Consider the following 24,091-nt stretch of genomic DNA (forward strand, 5'->3'; position numbering starts at 1 on the left):
AACAATGATCCTCATTTCCTGTACTGATGTGGATTGGCTATGGTTTGTGACTTGTGACTCCGCCCTGTATTGTTGAATTGGGTTGAACTGTGATTGGCAGCAATGCAGTCTCTAAGGGCGTCACCTTTGTAAGAGCTGCTATCCTCTCAGCCAGTTCAGCCTCTACCTCAGGCAGCGTCTCTGCCTTCCTCATGGTCTGCTGCAGCTTCTGCTCAGCCAGCTCCAGGCGCTCCTGCAACTGCCGGTTCTTTTCCTCCATCTACAGTGGAGCACAAAGAAATCTGGTCAGGAAAGGAGGAGATCTGGGGTGATTTCATTCTGCAGAAGAACTGCTCCGTCCTCTCACTGCCTTCTGTTGCCTCGTGTTTAGATTGCACTTGATCTACCCCTCCTACTATGCACTGGACTTGCCTAAGCATGCTTGTTTAAAAAGTTACCTGAAGTATTAGAAGAAACCTTTTTTATATATTAGAAAATTGTTTGAAGCGATTTCAGTTTGGAGCATTGTCTCCCCCTTTTGTAAATCTTGATTGAATAGTACTACAGAACTAATTTCAGAGATGTAACACGGGTCATACAATTTAACCCTTTGTTTTGCAAGATCTTATAGGAACCTGTTTTTACAACCCACTCTTTTACAACTTAGGAACATAGAGACCTTTCAGCAATGATGACAGAGTCTGCATACATTCTTTTGGCACTTGCTGAAGGGATCAGTGTCTCTTTTTAAAATCATCTTCTCAACTGGGTACAACGGTACAAAACAGCATATTGATCACAGATCGTTGTCTCTTGTGCTGTTTCCAACAGCAACTTGGCAATACTGTAAAATACTGCAGATGCTAATGTCTCTATAGCATTGATACTGGCAAGGAAGATCTAACATACCCAATTGATTAGGGAATTACGTGTAATGTAAAGCTAAAGCTTGATCTTGGAGCGGCATATGTAAAGGCTTATCAGATTCTTGATTTCCAAGCCAGAACATTGGGTTGCCACAACCGAAGAGCTTCTGATCCCTCCCTCCATCCCTCCCTCTCTCCTTTACTCTTTGACTATGTTAGCGGACTGACACTTGGCAGTCTATGAAAGCCAGCTGAACCATCACCGCCACTAGTGGGTTATAATACAAAATGTTCCAAAAATCTACAAGACTTTTTCCTGCTTTTATTGCCCCTGATCTGAAATTTCCAGTGGGATCCTGTTTTCATTAAATTCACAGAGAGAATCAAAAGAATAAAGGTTTGCCTAAGGTCACACAGAATGATTAACTACACCTGTATTGAAAACGAAAAACTGCTTTCATATTTAAATTATTAGTGTAAATTATCTTAATAAAATTAAGAAAATGCAACTCTGACAAATCTCCTCTATATGTTTTCAAGCTTAAAATAAGCTATAAGTGAAGATTTGTAATGAGAGTACTACTGTAGAATAACCCTTAGATAAATGCCATGACCTACACCTGACCTTAAGGACTAGATTCTTTATGTAGTAATTCAACCTGGATCAATGGATTTAAATTTCAAATGCAACTTATACAAAGCAAGTTTACATTAATTTTGTTCTCATTATTTTTTCTAAATGTATCTTACTTAATTAGCTTTGGTATCCTTTTCAATGGCTCCCAATATTTAGTTCTGTTTAGTTCACCTTTCCATCTTTACTAGGTTATAAAACCCTTGCAAAGGTACTGTACATTCCTATAGATCATTCCTCTTCTCCATGATGGTCTTCAGACATTGAAATCCCCAGATTTCCTGAGTTCAGTGACCCCTTTAGAGGAAATATTGAATCCCGTGTCATTTACATGTACCCCAGTTTCAAAAAAGTCATGGCCATACCATTTATTAAGCAGACTTCTAACTGAAAATGTTTAAAAAAGCAAACTCTTAATGTGTGTTAACCAACCTGGTGGAGAGGGCTGGCCTGTGTTTTAATGCCAGATATTTTTTTTATGTGAAGAATGAATGAATTTTTCTATGAAATGTTTAATTGTTCAGTAGAGATTGTAATCAAGGCAATACAGTACATTATATGTTTTAAGACCTTAGTAGCCACACCGAAAGAATGTCTTATAAGTGTGTATGTGCTGTTAAACTGAATATGTCTATCTACAACCTTTCCATTACCCTATAGAATTAAATAATTTTAGAATGAAACCTGCTGAATAATGTTACGTTAACATATTGAATTACATACCGCTTTGTAGTTTTTCATATACTTAACGAAATTAAAAAATGTGATATTTCGAAATCTAACATGAAATACTGTACTACTATCATGGCTTTACGGAAGACTTTTGTGATATCCTTTTGTAGTTTTTACGATTAAAGGTCATTAAATAAAATATCTAAATTATGTTAATATAAACATCATTTTGTGTTTTAATTATGTCTCAATCCTAAAATTCTAGGTGATGCAAAACTTGTGGCCATAGCTGTGTAGCCCTCTTATTAAACAAGCTTGTTTTCTTCTCGTCTATCACTGGGTGGACACTGGACCTGGCGCAGGAAGGCCTCCTTGTTTGCCAGCTCATTCTCTAACTTGTCATTCATGTCGTGCACCGAGGTGGACTCTCTCTGGGCACCGAGGTAGCGCCTCTCCAGCGTGGTAATTCTCTCCTCCATGTCCTCCTTCTGGCACAGCACCTGCACAAAGACAACAGCACATATTGTTGGGATCAGAGATGGCTTTTTAGGTACACTCCCAACAAAGAAACACACTAAGACTTGCAGATTCATAATGGGGAATGCATCTAAATAAACACTTCAATGATACTTCCCTCTGTGCTTATGGAATCAGTAAAAATGGAGTTGAAGTTAAAAAGCTTTGAAACAATTCAGACGGTTGTCAGAGTAAAAGTAAAACAATTGGACCTCACTGCATGAAGCTTTGATTTCAGAGTTCCAAGCTCACTCAGTGCACTTGGACTTCAGCAGTGTAGCATGCTGAGCTTTTACCAGTGAATACTGACAAAGCAACGCCCATTTACTTTAAAGAACAAAGTTAGGTACAGAGTGACTAATACTGGTCCCTGTAGAGACTATTTATGAGGGAGAATTCACTTAGCCAACTCATGTGCATCCAACATGCCCAAGAGTATTCACTGAAGACTTATCTAGGATGAGTTACCCCTGGGTTAAACTCTCGACCTATTAATCTGAAAGAACCTAGGCAAACTCCCTCAATGGTTACAAAGCATTACCCCAGCTGTGACAAGAAACAGGTTTCCCCCACAGCAACAGTTAAATAGCAAAGAAACCACTATCAGCATTTTTCGCTGGCTAATTTCAAAAGTGTTGGTGGCTAAGGGACTGGATAAACTGTAAAACCTTTGCACCTCTCGGTAGGCAGTTTGATTCCAGTCGTGGTTAATGATGTTAGGGCGAGTATGGGGAACACCATCACATTGGTCATCTTTACTGGCAGACTCTCAGACAGACAAAAATGTGAGAAGATACGCATTAAATGAGCATGGTAACCAAAGTATCATCCGAAACTCTAACTAGACACAGCATGAGTATCTGTTGATGCTTCACCTCTCGGTTGTCCCTCTGGTATTTGTTGCTCATCTCCTCGGACTTGAGCAGGTCCTTCCTGGCGGTCTCCAGCTCCAGCTCCACTTCTGAGACTCGTGAAGACAGGGAGGACATGCGCTCCTTCATCTGGGCCAGCTCATAGTTCTGCTTCTCCAGGAGCTCCTGCAGCTCCACCACATGGCTGGCCTCGTCACTGGAGCCAATGGAGCCGTTCGACAGGCGCTTCACAGGGAGGAGACAAAGAGCCACTCTGTTAAACTGCACAGATTATACAGTAGTGTGTCATTTATTGAGCTTTGCATGCAAAAAATGTATTCATTTAATACAGAAATTAGTTACACATTTTTTGCAAACTCATCTTACATGAAATTAACTCAAAACTAAAACACAGCTAGGTTTGTCATCAATAACAGCTTGGTATCTTTTTGACATTATGTCTGTGTACTTTCTCAATCTCTAGTGTAATTTGAAGTTGTATCCACATGATGACACCATGACATTATTTCTAATGTTTAATACATTTTGGGAGAGCGGCTTTGATGATGTATATCCTTTTTGCAAACCTGTGCTGTACTGTAGATCAGGAGTTCTCAACCAGGGGTCTGTGGCCCATAGAGGGCCTTGAGGAGGTTTCAAGGGGTCCTCCAAAAATCAACCAAAGAATGTGTTATTTTCCCTGCATGCTTATGACACGCTGAAACCTATTAGCTTCAGCATGTCATAAGCATGTGGAGAAATGAATGCGTTCTCAGGTTAGGAAACATGTTCTCGGGTTACATATGGTTTAATAGAGCTATTTCAGCAAAAGCACGATAGATTACAAAGCAGAGGAAAAAAATTACTGGAAACACACACAATAAATACCAGATATGGATACATTTTTTAGTTGACCATCAGCATAAAAACCATAAAACTCACAGAATGATGACACAGAACTTCCTCAACAAGTTCAACCGTAAGGGCTGAAGAACAGCGAGGAGGTGGTGTTGTGAGTAAAAAATATTAAGGAAATACGAAGACAGCTACTTGAATTTCTGTTTTATTTGTACTGGAAGTGGAGCTATACCTCAACCGCAGTGTGTACAAGTACTGTCCAATGAATGTTTGAAACCCTCCAAATGAAATATATAAAAACAAGCAACAGTGATTTTTTGAGCAAAAGGCTAAGGAACTGCTTGGTACTACCACGGATAAAAAGCTTGTAGTGTCATTGTACATAGTGGCACAGAAAATTGGTAAAGCAAAAAAAATCGCATACGATTCTTTAACACTAACATTTAAAACACATGTATTTCAGTGCCATATTAGCACAACTACATTTTATATCGTTGTTCCATATAAATTCACTTTAAAACGGGGGCTTTTAGCTTATTGGCAACTTTCGGTTAATGACAACTGTTTGCAGAGAACCGAGAGGTTGTTAATAAGCAGCATCTACTGTATAAATATATTTATCACTGGAGATATTATATATATATATATATATATATATATATATATATATATATATATATATATATATATATATATGAATGAGAGAGAGAGAGAGAGTGAGAGAGAGAGAGAGAGCGTGAGAGAGAGAGAGAGAGAGAGAGAGAGAGAGAGAGAGAGAGAGAGAGAGAGAGTCTGTAATTCTATTTTACAGTATTTATTTTGGTTAGTAAACAATTCTGGATTTTAAGTTTTGGTAGCTTTCCATTACAAAGTTGGTCTGAGACTGTTAATCATCTTATTTAGTTATTGATTTATTTACATATATTTCATAGAGTACCTATTATTTATTTATTTCTTAGCAGCCTATAAAGTATGATCTTATTAATTTAGAATTAGACCAAATATTTTTGCAATCGCAGAACTTTTGATTGCATTTGACTGGGGAGATAACACTTAATACGAAACAGTGATCCGCAGAGACAAGACATTGGTTAAATCTTCCATCCAAAAATAGCAGCTCCAAAAAGCACAGAAATACCATGCTGTGGTACTGGCTGAGTCATCGTGAAGGGTCATCGACCCAGAGGCAAAAGTTTTACAAGCCTCCAACACCACTTTCTTGTGGCCACCTGACATTAGTAAAAAATAACTGATATTTCATAACCATACCATTTAAAGGAAATAATGATGAGAAGAGACTAAAATGAATGAGGTGCTGTAGGATTAGGCCATACCTTTCCATGGACCTTCTGACTGGTTTCCGTTACTTCAAGAAGCTCGGCTTCAGTTCCGTCCCCTGACGCAACTTTCCTCTGAATGTGTGCATTCTGCTCCCGTAAAGCTACAATCTGCAGTGGAACATAAAGCAATGTAGATAGAACTCATGGGACTGAAGTCTTCATTAGGAAAGTCTATCAGATTATCAATGGGGAACAGTTCAAATGTAAGACATAACACTACGGATAAGAGCCGTGGACACAGCAGAACGGATATTTTTGTGGATATCATATACTGTTGAATGTCAATCGGAATACATTATTACACTCCCCAGAACAGCAACTAATAAACCGTCATCCTTTCCTAAATATAGCCACTGTCTCTAGGTATTAAGGAAGAATTTACAGAAGAGATACACAGGAGTGAGCCAACAGCCTTCTGTGAATTTGTAAAGTAGAGCAGATTGATAATCCCCAGCGGATTGTCCTTTCCTAGCCTGTGGGAGAGCAAAGGTCAATGCCGCCTTCCCAGAGTGCTCTAAGCCCAGATCAGGTCCATAGTTATTAAATATTCTTTACATGTTTCACCCACTGGGGTGCCAGATGCTTCACAGTGGAACACAAGGGTTAACCCTGAGATTTTCCCCAAGGAAACACCAGCTGAATGAATCAGGGTTACAGCATACAAATAGAACAAAGTATGGGATGTGTCTGCTAAGGATAGTGTACCTGATGTACTGTAAGACCCTAACTATGCAATGTTATTATCCATTGCTTTCATTCAACACATGAACATATTCTAATATGCAAGTCACCCAAACATTTTTCAATTTTTTGTAGACAAAGTTTGGAGACAAATCTAGCGCAATTACAAAGCTGTACTTACAATAATTCATCACAAACTCAATGAACTGTTAACTAAAAACTATTAAGAGTGTAATTACTGGCAATGGTAGATGACATTGTTCAGCTGACCTTGAAAAGTTTGGACTTGTTGCATTTTTCAGATTGCCTAAAGGCAAGCCTCATTTCAGACAATCCAGGGTCAACTGAAGAGCATTCCATGCAAAAACTTACTGTGCACTATTCACAGAGCTTTAAGAGAACATTTCATGAATAAAGATTTGAATAAAACGAAACCCCAAATAATATGTAGATGCATGCATGTCAAAAGTAAATCCATAAAAAACACTATCATACTGACAAAAATAAATCACTGTATTATTTTTAAAGAATGTGTTCCTTAAATACAATTGATTTTGCCAGGCATAAAGTCAAATATATTAATGACTGTTACATATCTTTACACACTATTGTCACTGAATTAGTGACCGAGTACAATAACAATTGATTTTACAGTGAACCACAACTCTTCAGTAATGTTCTTACTGTAGTTCTTCATGCTATACTCTGTGCTCAACTGTCTTAACCCTTTGCAGTCCATTTATTAACTGCACGTCAGGCACGCCAGGTCTAATTAATTTTCACACGCGCAGTTAATTTTATACGCGCTGTTTAAAAGTATTTTTTTTCACAGTCAAACGGGTTTAAATGGCCCTGCATATCAACAAAGCACTCACTAGGCATCTCCAGCCCCGCCCCACCCTTTCGTTTGCTATAGCGTTCAGCTATGTAAGAAATAAATAATAATAATAATAATAGTCGTACATACCGATCGATCATCTCCGGATCACTCGTTTTATCACGCGATATAATGCGATCCAAGTCATTATTTTATTAATATAACATCTGAAAAAAGCTCTGCAAATGTCCATGATAGTCTCTGTGCACTGACGCACTCAGCCAGCTTGTTTACTATGAACGCCCTGTTATCTGATACCTGATACCATGTATGACTATTCATGAGATACGCCTCCCCCTCCCCCCCCCGGCAATTGAATGGTTTTCTCGGCTTTTTCCGGAGAAAAAACGACTAAACACCCGTTTATTGCGTTGCTATAATGATGTCGGACCCAGTCCGACAAAGGACCTGTGAGGAATAATTGCAATGTCGGACCCACTCCGACAATGGACTGCAAAGGGTAGTATTAAAAATAAAACAAAAAAAAAACGTAAATGACAAAATACTTTGTAATACAAATAATCTTCTCTCAGGGGCTATTTCTCAGTAGGCTGTGCCCTTTACTTCAAACTGACAGAGTAGGCAGTATCTACTGGGAAAGTCGATGAGGATTATTATTATTATTATTATTATTATTATTATTATTATTATTATTATTATTATAATAATAATAATAATAATAATAATAATAATAATAATAATAATAATAATAAACCCTCCAACTTAAATCACGCTCCTCCAGTTGTCTCCTTGCAGATGTACATAAAACACCAACCAATTGAAAACAAAAGTATTTTGCCCGTTCCCTTCCCCACTGTAAAACTCCAGGATAAAGGGACACCTGCTGTGTGATGAGCCTGGGACTGCGATACAGTGAGTTCACCCACATTGTCAGCCAGTGGTTACTTAATTTTTTTTATGGCTTGCTGGTCTAACTTGGTTGGTATTTCATCAGCTCATGTAGCCGCAATCCTGCGTGACAGATTTACTCACCACATTATTTTTACAAGAGCTAAACTCCAAGCATGCACTAAGCTGTAACACTTTAATGAGTTGAGTCATCATCCCAGCTGTATCTTGTATTTCTTTTTTATAAGTGTAACATTTATATAAGAATACAAAAAAGAATGTTTTGACTAAGTCTTTCTCAGTGTCTTTACCCATGACATCTATAAAACAGCAGGATTCAATGTCATTATTAACACAGCAGAACTATGAACACTATCAGCAATCCTCAAACAAATTCCTATTTTTGTTCCACAGATTTTCACAAAGACTGTTGGTATTCAGTGTATACTTTACTAGGATCGATGGAAAACAGTTGGTTTGCTGTAATCTGACCCAGGTTTTTAATGTTTGGTAGGTAGGTAAGTAGGTTTTTCTGTTTGGGGTTTGTTGCACAAAGAAAGATTGGTAGATCATAATAGTACTACTGCTATATGGAGTACTGTGGTGACATGGCTAAAAAGCTGTGGAATTTCTCAGACAGAGTCAATGCGCCAACAAGATAAGGGAGAATGGAAAGACAGGCAACCTGTTGCATTCAAAAAGAAGGTGGCATTTTTATTTTACTTGCAGTACAATATTTGTATTGGTAACTTCAGCACAGGAGCAAATGTAATTGCAACTAACCATCTGTATCATTTACAGAAACATCCACGAATAAATCCAATTGTACCTCGTAAAACACTCTTTCCATTGGGCAATGTATCAGTAGTTATCAGTGTGTCCATAACACATTCATTATCATATTGTCAAATGCAATGACTATAGTTGTGGGTCTCAAATGGAGATGCAGTCAACATGAATTCTTCGAACCACTTCTAAACATAACAAAAATTGTCTCTTGTAAAAAGGTCAATTGCTATGAATTAATTTCCCTTTTGAAATACAGTATCTCTAATGCTGACAGATGAAAATGCGACATTGCCCGGCCAACAGCCTTGAATATTTGAAGCTTGTGGCTTTAACTAACTTAAAGAGTTACCAAATATACTTGTATATTTCAGATACATAGAGACACATGATTTATAAACACCTGGCAAAGCCTGTAGTGAAGAGCTCCCAGCTATACATTGTATCATATACCATAACCATGTGCTTTATTCTACCAGAGCTGAAAACATCCTAATAGGAACCCTTCTCTGTTTCCGTCTGGTTTGCAGAGTGCTGCATAATCCAGTTTATACTTGCCAATCATATTTGTTTTCATCGTCGAGTTTGTTTGAATTTCACCATTCTAGTGTTCATTTTAGCATCTTTCTTTTGTAGTATGTTTTGTAAAATTATTTTCTGTTACGTCAAAAAATCGCTGCCTAGAAGGTCCAGATGTATGTCTATATCAAAATTGGATGCCACTAGGGACAAACAGAAACAAGCATCTCCACAGGCACTTTTTCTCCAGTGTTTTTATAAAATTCAAGTAGTTATATTTATGGTTTCATACAAATGAATCAGGGAACAGCTTTATTTAGTCACCTTCTGAGAGTTCACATAATATGGTTCACTGCATAATTTATTACTGCTGCAAAAACATATCTGAAGTACAGTATGATTCTCATAATTAATAGTTAATCATTTTTAACCTCATACGGCACAAATTTAAACTCTTAATATTGCACTAACATACATACTCATGTTGATTGCATCCCCTTCTTAACCATACACTCTTTGTAAATGTATTCAATGGTCTTAGCTTGGCCAGACCTTCCTGCAATCCTTTAGCATGCTTATTACAACCTGACCCCCAAAAGACAACCGACTGTCACAAGGAGTCTCTTCAAGGTTTTCATCACCTCACTAAAAGCATTTCCTCCAGTTCCTGCTTTCACAAACCTGACTTATAAATAAAGTAGTTATCCCTGCATAATTTATGGCCCCAGTTCCTCCATTGACTCCTGGTATTATGTCATATTATTATTTTATTATTTATTTCTTATTATTATTATGTTATAATAATAATAATAATAATAATAATAATAATAATAATAATATTTCTTAGCAAACGCCCTTATCCAGGGCGACTTACAATGGTTACAAGATATCACATTATTTTTACATACAATTACCCATTTATACAGTTGGTTTTTTTTTTACTGGAGCAATCTAGGTAAAAGTACCTTGCTCAAGGGTACAGCAGCAGTGTCCCCACCGGGGATTGAACCCATGACCCTCCGGTCAAGAGTCCAGAGCCCTAACCACTACTCCACACTGCTGGAGCTCGTTAGGTATATAACCGAGGTCCGATCGAATCTACAGTAGCGTATGTGCTTTTCAGCAGCTTACAATTTCCAGACACACTAAACCCTGCAACTTCATTTATACACTACTTGAATTTCCTACTTGATACCCTTGAGTGCTCCGCAGTTAGAATCCAGCACTTTGTTGTTGATCTCTGAAGTGCTAATGAACTCTGATATTAATCTATCAAAGAGATGCTTCTTTTCATCCTACATTCTAACTGTGTGTCACATACTTGTACTTAGTTTTGAAAGAGTATTACTTGGATGTTTTGACTCACTCCTAACATGACTCAGAGGGAGAGATGTACTTAAAATGCAAGGATAGCATTGACGGTATAATTTAAGGTTAATTATTTTTTTGCTTTGTTCTGCAGGTCGATGCTGGTGTCACTGAGCATGCATCTACAGTCTTTGCAGACAGCATTGAGAAAGAAAGTATGCACAATCTTGTAATGTTCTTTAAGAAGCGTGAAGTGTCCCTAAAATATGTTTTTAATTTTCATCTCTATACAATGTTCTGTGTGCAATCACACTGATGCTTTCAGGTAAAAAGCCATAATGAACTGGATCGGCAAACACACCCTGTAACACTGCTTGTTTAGTGGAAAAAAATGGGACATCAAAAGGGGCCTACTTTACATGAACAACTGGAAAGCTGAGCCCACAAATGAAAAACTTGTGGTTCATTATAAAGTTAGTGCATGGTGATTTTCTTTGGTGGGGCAATCTCAGTAGGGAAGGGTTATAGCAAATTTAGGGCGAGCTTTAATTGGCTGCATGTTGTAAACCCAACGAGTGGTTTGGAAACATGGGAGCCCAAGAGAGAAAGTTCAAAAATATACCTTGTTACCATACATCAGAGTTCAATCAGAACCGAGAGAACATGTGGAAACATTGGCTGCTGTTAAACAAAAATCAATATGCACCCTTCTCAATAGGAGTGTCCTGTAAACACCACAAGCAGACAAGATGCAGTGCACATGGGGGAGCTTGTTTATATGAGGAACAAGAGGTTTTTGCCTCCAGCCTACAATGTTTTACCCAGAGAGTTGCTCTGAAAATGACTTCTTCATAAACAAAGATCAATAGAATAGACCTCACTATGTATATTTAGAAAGGTAATGAGAAAGTAGGATGGCTCCGGCTCTACTTTGATTAGTCTGCCCCAGAGGGTCTTGATGAGCTGTTGTGTCTGTAGTTCACTGCCTTGCTTTAGCCTGTGCTGATAGAGTACCAGTAGCCATGCTAAGCAAGGAACAGGACAACAAGGAACCCTTCAGATTTCCCAGAAAAGTGTAAGTCTCTAGCTCAGTGTGCTGTTGGGTTAGCACCAGGTTGTTTACATACATACACACCAGGCAAAGTTCCCTTTGAAAGCCCCTGGCACAGTTTCCAATTAGGTAGAGGCATTAAATCTGCAGGGGCACATTTTACCTTCAGGCTATTTCCTTATCTGGTGTAAAACGCGTAGCAGCTCATGTAAAAATAATATATAAACATTTTATTTCACGAAAGTATTGTTACGTATTGTTAAGCAGAAAGTGTTTGCCAGCATGTACAGTATTTCCTGTTAAACACTGATTATGTATCTAATGTTTTTGTTATTATTGTACATGAATAAAGGGCAACACACAAAATACAGTAGGAAGATACAAGGAGGAGTGCACTAAGCTTACTAATTATCAGATTCTGCCAAGTCATTGTCCTGGTTTAAATGATCGCTCCACCCCAACCTTTAGCTGAATGTCACATTTTCACCATTCATTTCTGGTTTTAATAACCATGCGCAAATAATGCCCGAGGGGAAATATCGCGGCTCATGTGAATAGAAAAAAACTGCCTAGAAGTAGCTGCTCTGGGCATTGAGTGATTCAGGGTCAGGGTCAGGGTTAGGGTTATCTTCAGTTCAGATAACGAAGACGTGGAGTCCTGCAGTTTTGGATCAGATGATACAGACTCTGCAGTCTGATTGATTATGGTTTCCTGTTATTAAGCTACAATCCATTCATTTTGGATTTATTTTAAAACATTTTAAGCACTGCAAGAGTTTGTAACTCAGGCACCATTTTCTGTATTGAACATTTTAATGCTATAGTAGTACTATGGATGTTCATTTATTATTTCGTGTTGTGTTTTCACACAGGTCACTAGAATTTCTTACTTGCAGAGATTATATAAAGCCCTTTATTTTAGTGGACCAAAAATTTCACGTGTTTATATATTTTTTAAATGTAGCAACTTATATTTGTGCATTTTTCACCTACACGTTGTTTCTCATGATGAGGTTTTGTACTGGAGACTACAGCTTTAATGTTTGTTTTGTGAAAAGATTTGAAATGACAAAACAGAGGACATACTGTGTAGCAACTTTGAATTGTATTTCACCAGTCATTAAATGTTAACTGCACTTGATTCTTTATCATGACTGTGTGCTGTGCTCAACATTTGAATTTTAAGCATGGCTAATTGTAAACGTAATCTATCTACCTAATGTTAAAAATACTCCCTCTGCAATAATGCCTATAATTTTGCCCCTGCCTGAGTCAACGCTCCCCTGTTTGCACTCACTGTTTCTATTCAAATTGCTAATCTTCCCCAGCATTCACCATGCTTGCAGGAAAAACGGTGAAGCCGGCCACTTTCAGTCTGCTGGTGTCCTTGATATTGTGCTCTGAACAGCGACGCAGGAAACGAATCACAGAGAGATCAAGGCTTTAAAGAAAAGGGAACATTTAAGCTAAGCCAAAATGAGTAGGTGGACTGAGGGAAGATTGCTAAAATGATGCTTGAGCACCTCAGGGTCTGCAGGGGAGTGTTTTTTTTTCTGAGAATTCAAACGATTGCTCCAGTTACAACCCGGGTTCAGAAAAATCAAAAGAGATTAAACTAGATAGCAATTTCATAGTATCCATCTGTACACTGTCTGCTCGCTGTGTGAAATCCTCAACATATTTTTTTTCTACAATAAAGAAGTCTGTCGTCTTCTGCCTTCTAGACCACGGCTAGCAGGGAGCAGCATTGCCAGCTCTCATCAGGGAGGGACCTGGCTGAAAGACACGAGGTGAGAGAGCAATGGGAGCTCAATGGAAATAGACTGTTTGAAGGCAACCCCCTGAGTTGCAATGATTCCCTTGAATGCAGATATTTAAAGTGTATGACTTTATTATAGTGTATGGAAATAGGACCGCTGTCTGTTGCAATTCATAGTTGTGTAATGCAGGGAAAAGCACAATAAATGAGGCAGGTCATCATCACGTCTGTAACTGCGCTGGGATGGCATGCATAAGCAACCCAGTCTCCGTCTGTGCAGTGAGTTACCCCAGCCTATCGAGCCCCACATCAAGTTACGAACAATACATGCAAGTGGGAAATGTTCCTATTAGTGTCTTCCAAGAGATGGTTAGCAGCCGTGATAGATGCAAAAAGGAGAAACTTAAGCAGTAACGCCAGTTACAGACCATTTTTGGCAAGCAGTGTGGAGTAGTGGTTAGGGCTCTGGACTCTTGACCAGAGGGTCGTGGGTTCAATCCCAGGTGGGGACACTGCTGCTGTACCCTTGAGCAAGGTACTTTACCTAGATTGCTCCAGTAAAAACCCAACTGTATAAATGGGTAATTGTATGTAAAAATAATGTGATATCTTGTAACAATTGTAAGTCGCCCTGGATAAGGGCGTCTGCTAAGAAATAAATAATAATAATGATAATAATAATGATCATTGATTTCAAATCTGTAATATAGAGGTATTGTTGCATTTCTGTGTGAATGCACATGCTGTATATAGTATGTACTGTGTCATTGTACTAGTAAGGAAAAGCTATTAATTCTGCTTCTCTTTTCCATGTGTCACAACACCTTATGATAATGTATTAATACCACCTTTCCATTGCTTTGTACCCAATGTTTTCCATAAGCTTTGGAGTCCTCGATGCTGGCTTGAAGACATTTACCCTCTGGTGTTCTTATAAAATCCATTAATGTTGAGTGATTGCTAATTTTAATGAAACAATGGTTTTGAAATAAGATTTAAATCTTTTTTTCCCCAGAGACAGGCCTTGTCTTGGTCAGGACCTTGGGAGGCTTTTCTTCAGGATCATAGAGTAGCTCCCAGCCTTGAACCCAAGCCTCAGCTCTAGGGGAATCATTAGACCAGTCTTCTGATCTTATAGTCACAGTCAGACTTTTAACAGTATTGGTTTGATTAGGTTTTAAGATAAGTTCAGCAGTGTACAAATTTAACTTTAAGATGCTAGAACACATGCTTTCAAATGAGATTAATGTTAAAGTTAAAAAAGGTAAGTTAACTCAAGACCTCCCTGTCACATAGCAAGAAATATTTTGGTAGTCAGAAACAGGAGCATCTATACGTGGCTCACTGTGAAACATTGAAGGGACCCGATGTCTTAAATTAATCTTTATACAGAGGGACATGTGCCACCTGAAAGCAATATTTTAAGAGAATAGATATAGATCGATGATGCAAACACTGGCAATAACCTTTTAGAGGACATTTGAGTCCTAAAGCGTACAAGAGATTACAGGTAATGATTGTTGTGAGGCATACCATAGTTTATTATTTGCAAGGCAAAAAGTCAACTTTTCATCTTTACTATCAGATTCAGGCTCAATGGCGGGGATGGCTATGTGCCAATTGCCAAGTAGCTTTGCATGTAATAGTGCTTGACATGCGTAAAGTGTAAAGGGAAGGCTACTAGGGTGATTTGGGAGGGAGCCTTGACAGGCAAGATAGAGGGAAAACAGAATTGCAAACAACATGACAAAATCTGACCAGGCCACAGCAGGCTTACTGACTTGCTGTCGTAAAACACTATGGAGAATGTGTTGGTGCGCGCAGCAATGCGTGACAAGTACCGAAAAAATACAGGAATAAAATGACAGGGCTGTTAACATTCAGCAAGCAGAATTAATACTGGTCAATCTCTCCCACCATTTTCTCTCCAGAGCCTTTATTTTAAACTTGCAACACTTCAGAGAGAGAGAGAGAGAGAGAGAGAGAGAGAGAGACAGCCTGTCTTTCTAGAATGTAGAATGTCTTTCTAGCTGTTGCAAGATTGAATAATAATTATAAGCAGACTTTTTGTCTTGCTGGAATATATAAGTGTCCCCTATTATATGTCCAATTTTGACAGCTAGTTTCATTGGACCTTGTTCTGTGGCCTAAATATATTAAGTTAGATAACTCATCACTGTGTGACAGTTTCAATAAAAGTGACGGGAAACAGCTAAAAAATGACCAAAAACAGACAGCAGCATCTTACCTCTTGGTTAGTTACAGTCAATTCTTCTTCCAAAGCTGAGACTCTCTCCAAGGAGACTCTCAATCGTTCCCTCACCTGGAAAACAAATATTTAAGTACCAAGAAGCAGAAGCAACTTTTTGATCTATAGGGCTGTCTTTGAAATATCTGTGCAAATCCAGTAAGAATAAAATACCATGAATGGAGTGGACGGGTGATTATATTTCTTGTACTAATAATAAGAATTGGTTGGCACTCCTTTAAAAAAGTTGCCATTTCTATTTGTTCTTCTCTCAAACCGAGACAGAAGATTGTCTTATGGCCTTTAGAGTCACTGCATTAATCATATTGTTCATGAACAATATGATTAATAAACAGACAACAGATACTAAAATGGAGGAAACTGCTCTGTTACAGCCGTGTCACACTTTACAATTGGGCCATTTTTAATAAAGATTTTTTTTTATAACAATGTTAATAGAAACAAATCCACACAGTGACTGCATCGTTCTATTCCTGTATATTTTAGTGTGGTTGCTGCAAAATGTGATGATAATTCAGTGATAGGATTGTATTTTTACAGAGTATTAATGCACATATCACTTAAAACATTTTGAAAGGTTTTCAAGGAGCAGAACGGAGGTTGTTAGTCATGGTTTAACTGTTTAACTCAGGGAAAAGTATCTTTGTAATATTCCGGGGGTTAGTGGAGCTTCAGGTGGGGTATTTTCCCCATAAAGAAAGTTTCCATTGCAAAGGAAAAAAAAACCAAGAACATATATACATGACAATATGAGAATACAATAATTCCTAGTTTATTCCTTGTTAAATGCTTAATATTTAAAATGAGTAAGGACTGTTTGTCCCGGTGTCTTGAAGAGTTTCTCCATCTGGCCTTGTCAGGAGCCTGACCAGGTGCATTGAAGCTTGATGAGGCAAACGATGCCTAAACTATTTTCCTCCCAAACCCTGCATGACCGCAAAGGCAGATGCAGCGCTGCCTGTGGGCCTCCAGCCCTGTGCTGTTTGTTCCTTGGCGAGTCAATGTAGGAGCCTAGAACTTAATTTCTAATATTTCAGGTTAGTCATTCTCTATAGAGCTTTTATTTAAATAAGGATCGGAGCTGTAGCCTATCGACAGAGACTTGCATTTTCTATTTTTATCCGATAGGTGTGAATGACTTAGTATGATTATTTATTCACAAACAGGTTGTGTGTGTGAGGAGAAAGATTTAACCAGCCAAGCACACGTTTGCTCTTTTGAGACTCAATAGTCCCCAGTGCCACATATTGTTACCAGCGTAATGACGCAATTTTTTCAGAAAAGCTTGGTTTTAAAAAAATGGAGGTAATAATGGTTGAGCGAGCTAAACAGGGGCACAATGGTTCTGTGTGGATAAACACTTCCATTCATGGCTGAACAGCTTCCCTCAGGTCATGGAACATTTTTCCATTCCCCACATTGTACTGAATATTTATTTTTCCATAAACTGTATATAAAATTCTTCACAACAACTGGATGAGAGGTTCTCAAGAGGAAGTAAACATAAAAGTAACAAATCAGCCCCCGACAAAGCTTGTCTGCACCAACAAGTAATCTGTTAAAAGCGAACACAAATTGCTAATACACTCCACCACTGATAGACATACAGAAAAAAAAAAAAAAAGGACAACACATGAGCTCCACATTTTGTTTTTCCTCATAGGAATTCCATTTAAGCAGAGAGACTGTTTATAGCTGCTAGAAAAAAAACAAAACATTAATGCCATATCCTAAAAAATGCTCTTTTCTCACTATAACCTTTACACTCTGCATAAAGCAGACACAATAATTTTCCTAAAAAAATACTGCCGACGAATAAAAAGTTATTTTATTAGTGTTTTTTTAGTGTGTCTGTATTCAAAGGCAACGCTTGCAACACATTTTTAAAATATTTTTTATATGTTTTATTAAACAGGTCCATGTATCTTATACCCTTCATACCAGCTTTATGTTGTGACGGCCTCTCTCTCTCTCCTTACCTTCTCATCCAGAGCCTTGTGATGTTCAAACAGAGACTTGAGAGCTTTGAGGACCTCGACTTCACTGGAAACCCCAGAAGGTGACTGCGCCTGTCGCTTCACGACTGTCATCCGCAGTGAACGCTCGTGTCTGGAAACCAGGCACTCCAAATGCTCCAGCAGCAGCTATTGAGAGAAAAGCACAGTGTTACTGTAGAGTACTGTATCACTGTAGGCAACTTTTGGGAGAAGAACACAGCATTATTGTATAGAACTGTACCACTGTAGGCAATTATTGGCCAAAGAAACAATCCATAATTGGAGCATTAAAAAGTGCATTCATGGGTTCTATTCACAAAGCGTTATGGTGTTTTATTTTTCAATTCTGTTTTTATGGATTAATTATAGTGTTGAGTATTGTGCGCTTTCTGGCCTGCAAAAGTTTAGTTTAGTCCATCAAAGCTTCTTTATTTTCTTTAAATAACTCATGAGATTTGTGAAATAAGGCCTTATATTCAAATTTGATAAAGAATATTGGTTGGATAAAGGCAGAGTTGGGAAATCCAGAAAACAGGCATTTTAAAAACAAAAAAAAACAAACAGCAGCGCTATACCTCAAACATGGATAAATACCAAAGTACTCAACACAGTTCTACTGTACTATACATGCCAATCAGTGCCCCGTCCAGGGATTATACTCTTGATGAAAGTGCTACGATTTCACTCATCTTTGAGATCCACCTTTAAAAAGTAAACTAGAAAAGCTTTTTCAGAAACATATGTCTGAAGAGATTAAAGAGATGTCATCAAAACTAACACTGCAACTATGAAGTTATACTTCTATGTGTGGAGAAGTAGTCTTTGGGAGTACACGATGAATGGTGCTAATAAAGCATAACTTTCACTAACAACTAACCCACAACACACTACCCTTCACCCCCTGCAAATAAAAAGAAGGGCATACACACGGCATGGAGTTGTGAAGAGGTTATTACGATCTCTGACATTGTAAAGAGGCTTACAGTGCTTAGTGCTAAGGAGAAGACCTAAAAACCCATTACCCTTAAGTAAACACTGCTGTCAGCTTCTTTCATCTTTTAGTTACCAGCTTGAGCAAGCCTGAGGGTCTGGATCAGGTTACAGCACCCTACTGCAGGTAGTGACATCACTGATATAGAACGCTGTACACTTGCAGACAGGTTCTAGTTGCTTGCTTACTTTTTTATTTTATTTTTTAATCATAACAGTTATAATAACTTTATATAAAGTTTTCTGTTGAACACTAGTATTATTGCATCAATTGGATTTAAGTATCTGATACTGCATCTATGATACTCTAGACAGGCATAATTCAAGCAAGGAAAAAGCAAGATTCAAGCCTTAAAGTACATTTGATGACCTGCTCTAAGGACCCTGGAACCAAGGTATGTGTTTGACTTTCTGAGCTGTTATCTGGAGCCAAATAAAACCGACGTTTATGTCTTACAAGAACCTTACTCTGTTTGGCTACTCTTATAGCCATTCCAAACAAGGTATGTGGATCTCCCAGCCAATAGCTATTGGGATACTGTGACCTTTGCACTTTCTTTAAGCTAAAACTTTATTGTTTTCCATACTGCTGGTAACAAATACCTTCACACTGCAGCCTGCACAACCTTTACCATCCCCTGAAGAACAAGATAAAAATGCTTCATACACTAAAGTTATTGTTGCCTTTCATGTTTTATCGATTACCGGTAAACTTAAATTAGTAATCATCTGAACAGAAAACTTTCTTTTTTAAAAAAGTAGTATTCTTTGAACAAACACTACACATGCAGTTACGCTGTAGTTAGAAATTGGTTATGTTTCACAAAATGATACTAACATTACTCATGTAGTAACAAATGTACATGGGGAAATAACAACAGCTGATCTACAGTTCTTTTGTCAGTATTTTTGTAGTTTTTCTCATAGCTTGACCTAATGCTGGAATTGAACCTTCCCTCACAGGCCTCAAGATAGACATTGCAAAATAACCTTTAGTGCATCAAACAGACGACACAGCTGATTTGATGTCTTGCCAGAAGTTATACCTGTGAGGTAACTAAACTTACATGATTTCATTAACCTATACTATTACATGAGGTAACTAAACTTACATGATTTTATTAACCTATACTATTACATCAGAATATAAGTTAGCACCCTGTGCTGTCCTGTGGCTAAATGTAATTGCTTCAACGATCTTCAAAGTCAGATCTGAACGTTCTGATCACTGCTAGCCCCTTGGCAAGGTCAATGTGAGGTAACAGGGGAAAGGGTTAATTAAGCAGTGCTGGTGTGGCACAAGCCCGATTGGCTGTGGTCTAGTTTCAGACGTTTCTGGAGCCCCTGGCAGTTTTTGGATTCTCTTAGTACTCACTCTGGTGTTGTTCCTCTCGGCTTTCAATTCTGAAATCTCCTCTTCTTTTTCCAGTAACTGCTCCCTACATGCGTTTAACTCCTTTGTCAACGCAGCAAACTCCTGCAGAAGACACAAAAATAAATGCAAGGTCAAAATTATAATCCTAGACCAAACAAAGTAAAAGTGAATAGATGGATTGTTTGAACAGCTCTTTACTGAGCTCATGTGGGGTTTTATCTATTACAATGGGAGGTTCATAATCCAAATTAAAATAATGGTTTTGTTGAGATGTTTTACACAATTAATGACAAATTGAATGTAATGTAACATTTATACACATTGTGATGAGCCTACAGAAAAAACAACAATCATTTTAATCTTGAAATATTAATATGATTGTGCATTCTAAGATATATTTATACTGTTTACATTTATAGTATAGTATTAAACACGTCACTTGTCTTATTACAAAACAACCTTGCAAATAGGTACCATTACTTCATGGAATAACGTTCTTTCAATTAGCCCCTTCTGAGCTGCCGATCCCTGTAATTTGAAACTCTTTGGATACAGAGTTGAATCTAAAAAACACACATTACGATATTCTAAACAATTCAAGTCATACTTCAAAGAATAGGGTTTACAATTCAGTGGAGGCAGTGAATATTACATTTTGAGGGGCTCAGTAGTTTGTCTTTTAAAACGTAATGTGCTCCACAAAAAAAAAAAAAACATCTCATCCATTAGGGCAACAAAGACAGCCGTTGTGTTCCTCTGCGAGTCCTGCAGCTGAATTTATTAGAGCATGCACTAATTAGCATTATACTTCGATCAGCACCTTTAAAAAAAAAAGTGTGACTATTCTGTCTCATGCCTTCTCTAGTTTACCTGCACTTATAATTCATTTTTACAGATTAGAATAGGACATCTGTGTTCTCAATCCTGACCTGAAAAACTGACCTTACCTTTCACTCATGTGTGCCAAATTGTGACCAGGTTCTGCTACTACAACTAAAACCTGATTTGGTCCTTGCTACACTGTTAGGCAAAGAGCATGCTTGGTATTGCAAGCAACTTTATGGCTTCCAAGGAGTTATTGTGAAATGTAAGCGTTTTGATTGGTTGCCATTCAATCAATTGTAGACATCACTTTCCATAGGCCTTTTTATTTTTTTACAAACGTGACATTAATATTAACAACACATGTGACCTTAAGGAGAGGTCAAAGGTCATGATCAAGGTAAGTTTTGAATAGTGCCCATATGGGTTCCTATCTGTGTTCCATAGTAACCATAAGGTCAAAGGTCAAGGTCAATATCAAGGTATTTTTTCTTTAATAGACCATACATTAATTCCCATAGGCCTCCACTACTGTGAGGTTTCAAGAGTTTTTGTTCAACGGTGTTCATTTTATGCAACTAAAGCAATGCTGAAATTTGATTGACCCACGGCAGCCATGTTTTTTTACTGCAGCAACTTAATTTAGGCAAACTTTAAAGAAAACCATGCTTGGATCATGTATGCCAAGTTTTGCTTCGATCAGATTAGCGGTTTTGGTGAAGACGACATTTGTGTGTTAATTAGGTTATCCAACATGGCTGCCATACCAATGAACCAATCAACTTTATTTCGAGTACCGTGCATCTTGGACAAGCCCTATCCATGTATACCAAGTTTCAGAACTCTGCGATAAGTGGTTTCCGACAAGAAGATTGTTTGTAAATTGTCCAAAATGTGTTGTAAAATCCAATATGGCTGCCAAACCAATCGTGGTCATTCAGTTCCCATTGGTGTCTACAACTGAAATTTCAAGAGTTTTTGTGCAACGGTTTTGATTTTATGCAACTTAAGGTTTTGTTGGCGGAAAGAAAATGAATAATAATAATAATAATCTTAACAACAACAATAGGCTTCCCAGCCATGGGCTTGGAAGCCTAATAATAATAATAATAATAATAATAATAATAATAATAATAATAATAATAATATTTCCAGCACTTATCAACTGGATAATTTACTGATTAACAATGCTCCTCTCAATCTCTATTGCCATGGTTATGTAATGCCATCAGGAAAATCACCTCTCTTCTTGAATCTGCTCCCTGAAGTACAGTGTCTGGGAACACACTGCCACCTGGAATTACTGTTTGTTACATCAGTATTGCAAGACCAGGCCTACTTGGTGCCTTGAAGGGAACATCCTCTGCATAACTAATATGAGTTGACAGATTCAACTACACTGCTAAATTAAAAAAAAACACACACACACAGATAAAGTGAATTGTTACACACTGCATGAACCATAATTGCTTGCTTTACAAATATGTTTAATATATTGATGAGAACACTGCAGTTCAGTCATTCACAAAAAAAAAAAAAAAAATCGGTCATTAAAGTATACTATTCATTTGCTTCAGTGATACTTGAACAGTTTAAATGTTAATCTTAAATTTCACAATTTCTGAATGTTGGAGCTGCGTTTCCAGAGAGTAAAATGGAGAACGCTCTATTGTATCATTATCATTCCTGAACAATTTTAAAGGACGTAATTGGGAGCCGAAGGAAGACAAGTGTTAAAACTTTCCACTTTCAAAATATAATTTGTGTGTCGTTAGCAGCTGGTGTAGAAACTCCTAGAACTGTACTCACACCAGCAACACTTGACCAGTCTGACACTGCAGTATCTCAGTGGGGCTCTTTAGCTTTGTGCATGAGAGGTATTCACTACTGCGTTTCTATAATACACCAGCAACACATCTCAAAAGCAAAAACCACATACAGTATAATGCACCAAACTAGTGATCATATTATAAACCTGATCATGCAAAACAATTGTATTCCAATAACACCTTTACAAAAATGACACTGAATAAAATGGTGCTAATATATGCTTCACAGAAAAGAAAAATAAAGATCAAGTAATGAAGTTTCTACTCCTGGGCCTTCTTTATTGTTCTCCTCTGAGTCCACAAAATGTAAGAAGATTCAAGCCTTACAGAATCACTTTAATTAATAAAGGAAAGCACCATGGACTGAATTACAATTATTCAGGCTTTGAAAAGTTAAAAAGTAAAGTGATTTATTTGTGATATATTTTATATAGAGTTACAGTATGCATGCAATCCACAACCAAGAGTGTCCAGTTTCCAAGCGAGAGCTCTGCCAGTTGAGCTAAATGAGGCTCCTTTAGCCCAGATGCTCAGACTGCATTTGGTCAATTAACTTGTCACATTTTCCCCATGTTCAGTAAAACTTCAGTTTGACATTTTATCGAGACAAGATTCAGTCAGAGTTACTGTACCACATATTAAATATTTCACCATTCTTGAAAGTCAAGATTTAAGAAACATATTTTGGGGTAAAATGAACTGTGTTGCACACAGTAATTCTGCATTGGTAGTAAATGGCTAATATATGTGAGGTAGCACTGCACTTGTTTGTTAAAATCTTTAAATCTAATACCAATATATTCAGTAAGTATTGGGTCTAAGAGGGATAAAATTGGCAACCCATATGAGTTCATTTGCAAGGCTGGTAAAGACATCATTGACAGTGTGTGTGAAACGCTAAAGTAAGATATGCATTCAATTAAAACTTAACTAACCACCACTCTTAAAACCTCCTTTCCCTTCCTACCCAATTAGTTTGTTTGCACCCTTAAATGAGGGCGCAAAAGCAAATTCACTGGACTAATACTGTTCTGGTTATCTTAACTGCACCCTTTCTTGCATCATTTTGGAAAATTAAGCACTGCGTCACGATTCATCCACTTATAACTGGATTAAACTGTCAAAAGGAGGTGATAACAAAATTAATCAGCTCATGTGACATCTATTTAGACATACATTAATGTAGCCACACCACAACTGCCATTGATGATGCATGCATAAGTGATAATTGATTGTCTGCTTCACTTCAAAAGACCTTTGCCA

General features: G+C 37.7%; 1 protein-coding gene across 12 annotated transcripts in view; it reads right to left on the reverse strand.

Annotated features, from left to right (window-relative positions):
- LOC117419849 (liprin-alpha-2) overlaps window positions 1-24,091 on the reverse strand; it is a 172,754-nt gene that overhangs the window by 39,461 nt on the left and 109,202 nt on the right. For all 12 annotated transcript variants that reach the window (XR_009307230.1, XR_009307229.1, XR_009307228.1 and 9 more), the window contains 7 exons: window positions 20,178-20,279; window positions 17,795-17,959; window positions 15,795-15,869; window positions 5,711-5,824; window positions 3,543-3,764; window positions 2,505-2,651; window positions 125-259 (listed from right to left, as the gene is read on the reverse strand). Coding sequence is in view for 6 of the 12 variants with exons in the window: in XM_058985659.1 (XP_058841642.1) it covers window positions 125-259; window positions 2,505-2,651; window positions 3,543-3,764; window positions 5,711-5,824; window positions 15,795-15,869; window positions 17,795-17,959; window positions 20,178-20,279 (960 nt within the window). In the remaining 6 variants the exon portion in view is untranslated. The remainder of the gene's footprint in view (window positions 1-124; window positions 260-2,504; window positions 2,652-3,542; window positions 3,765-5,710; window positions 5,825-15,794; window positions 15,870-17,794; window positions 17,960-20,177; window positions 20,280-24,091) is intronic.

Source organism: Acipenser ruthenus, chromosome 14, assembly GCF_902713425.1.
Source record: "Acipenser ruthenus chromosome 14, fAciRut3.2 maternal haplotype, whole genome shotgun sequence".
Lineage (NCBI taxonomy): Eukaryota > Metazoa > Chordata > Actinopteri > Acipenseriformes > Acipenseridae > Acipenser > Acipenser ruthenus.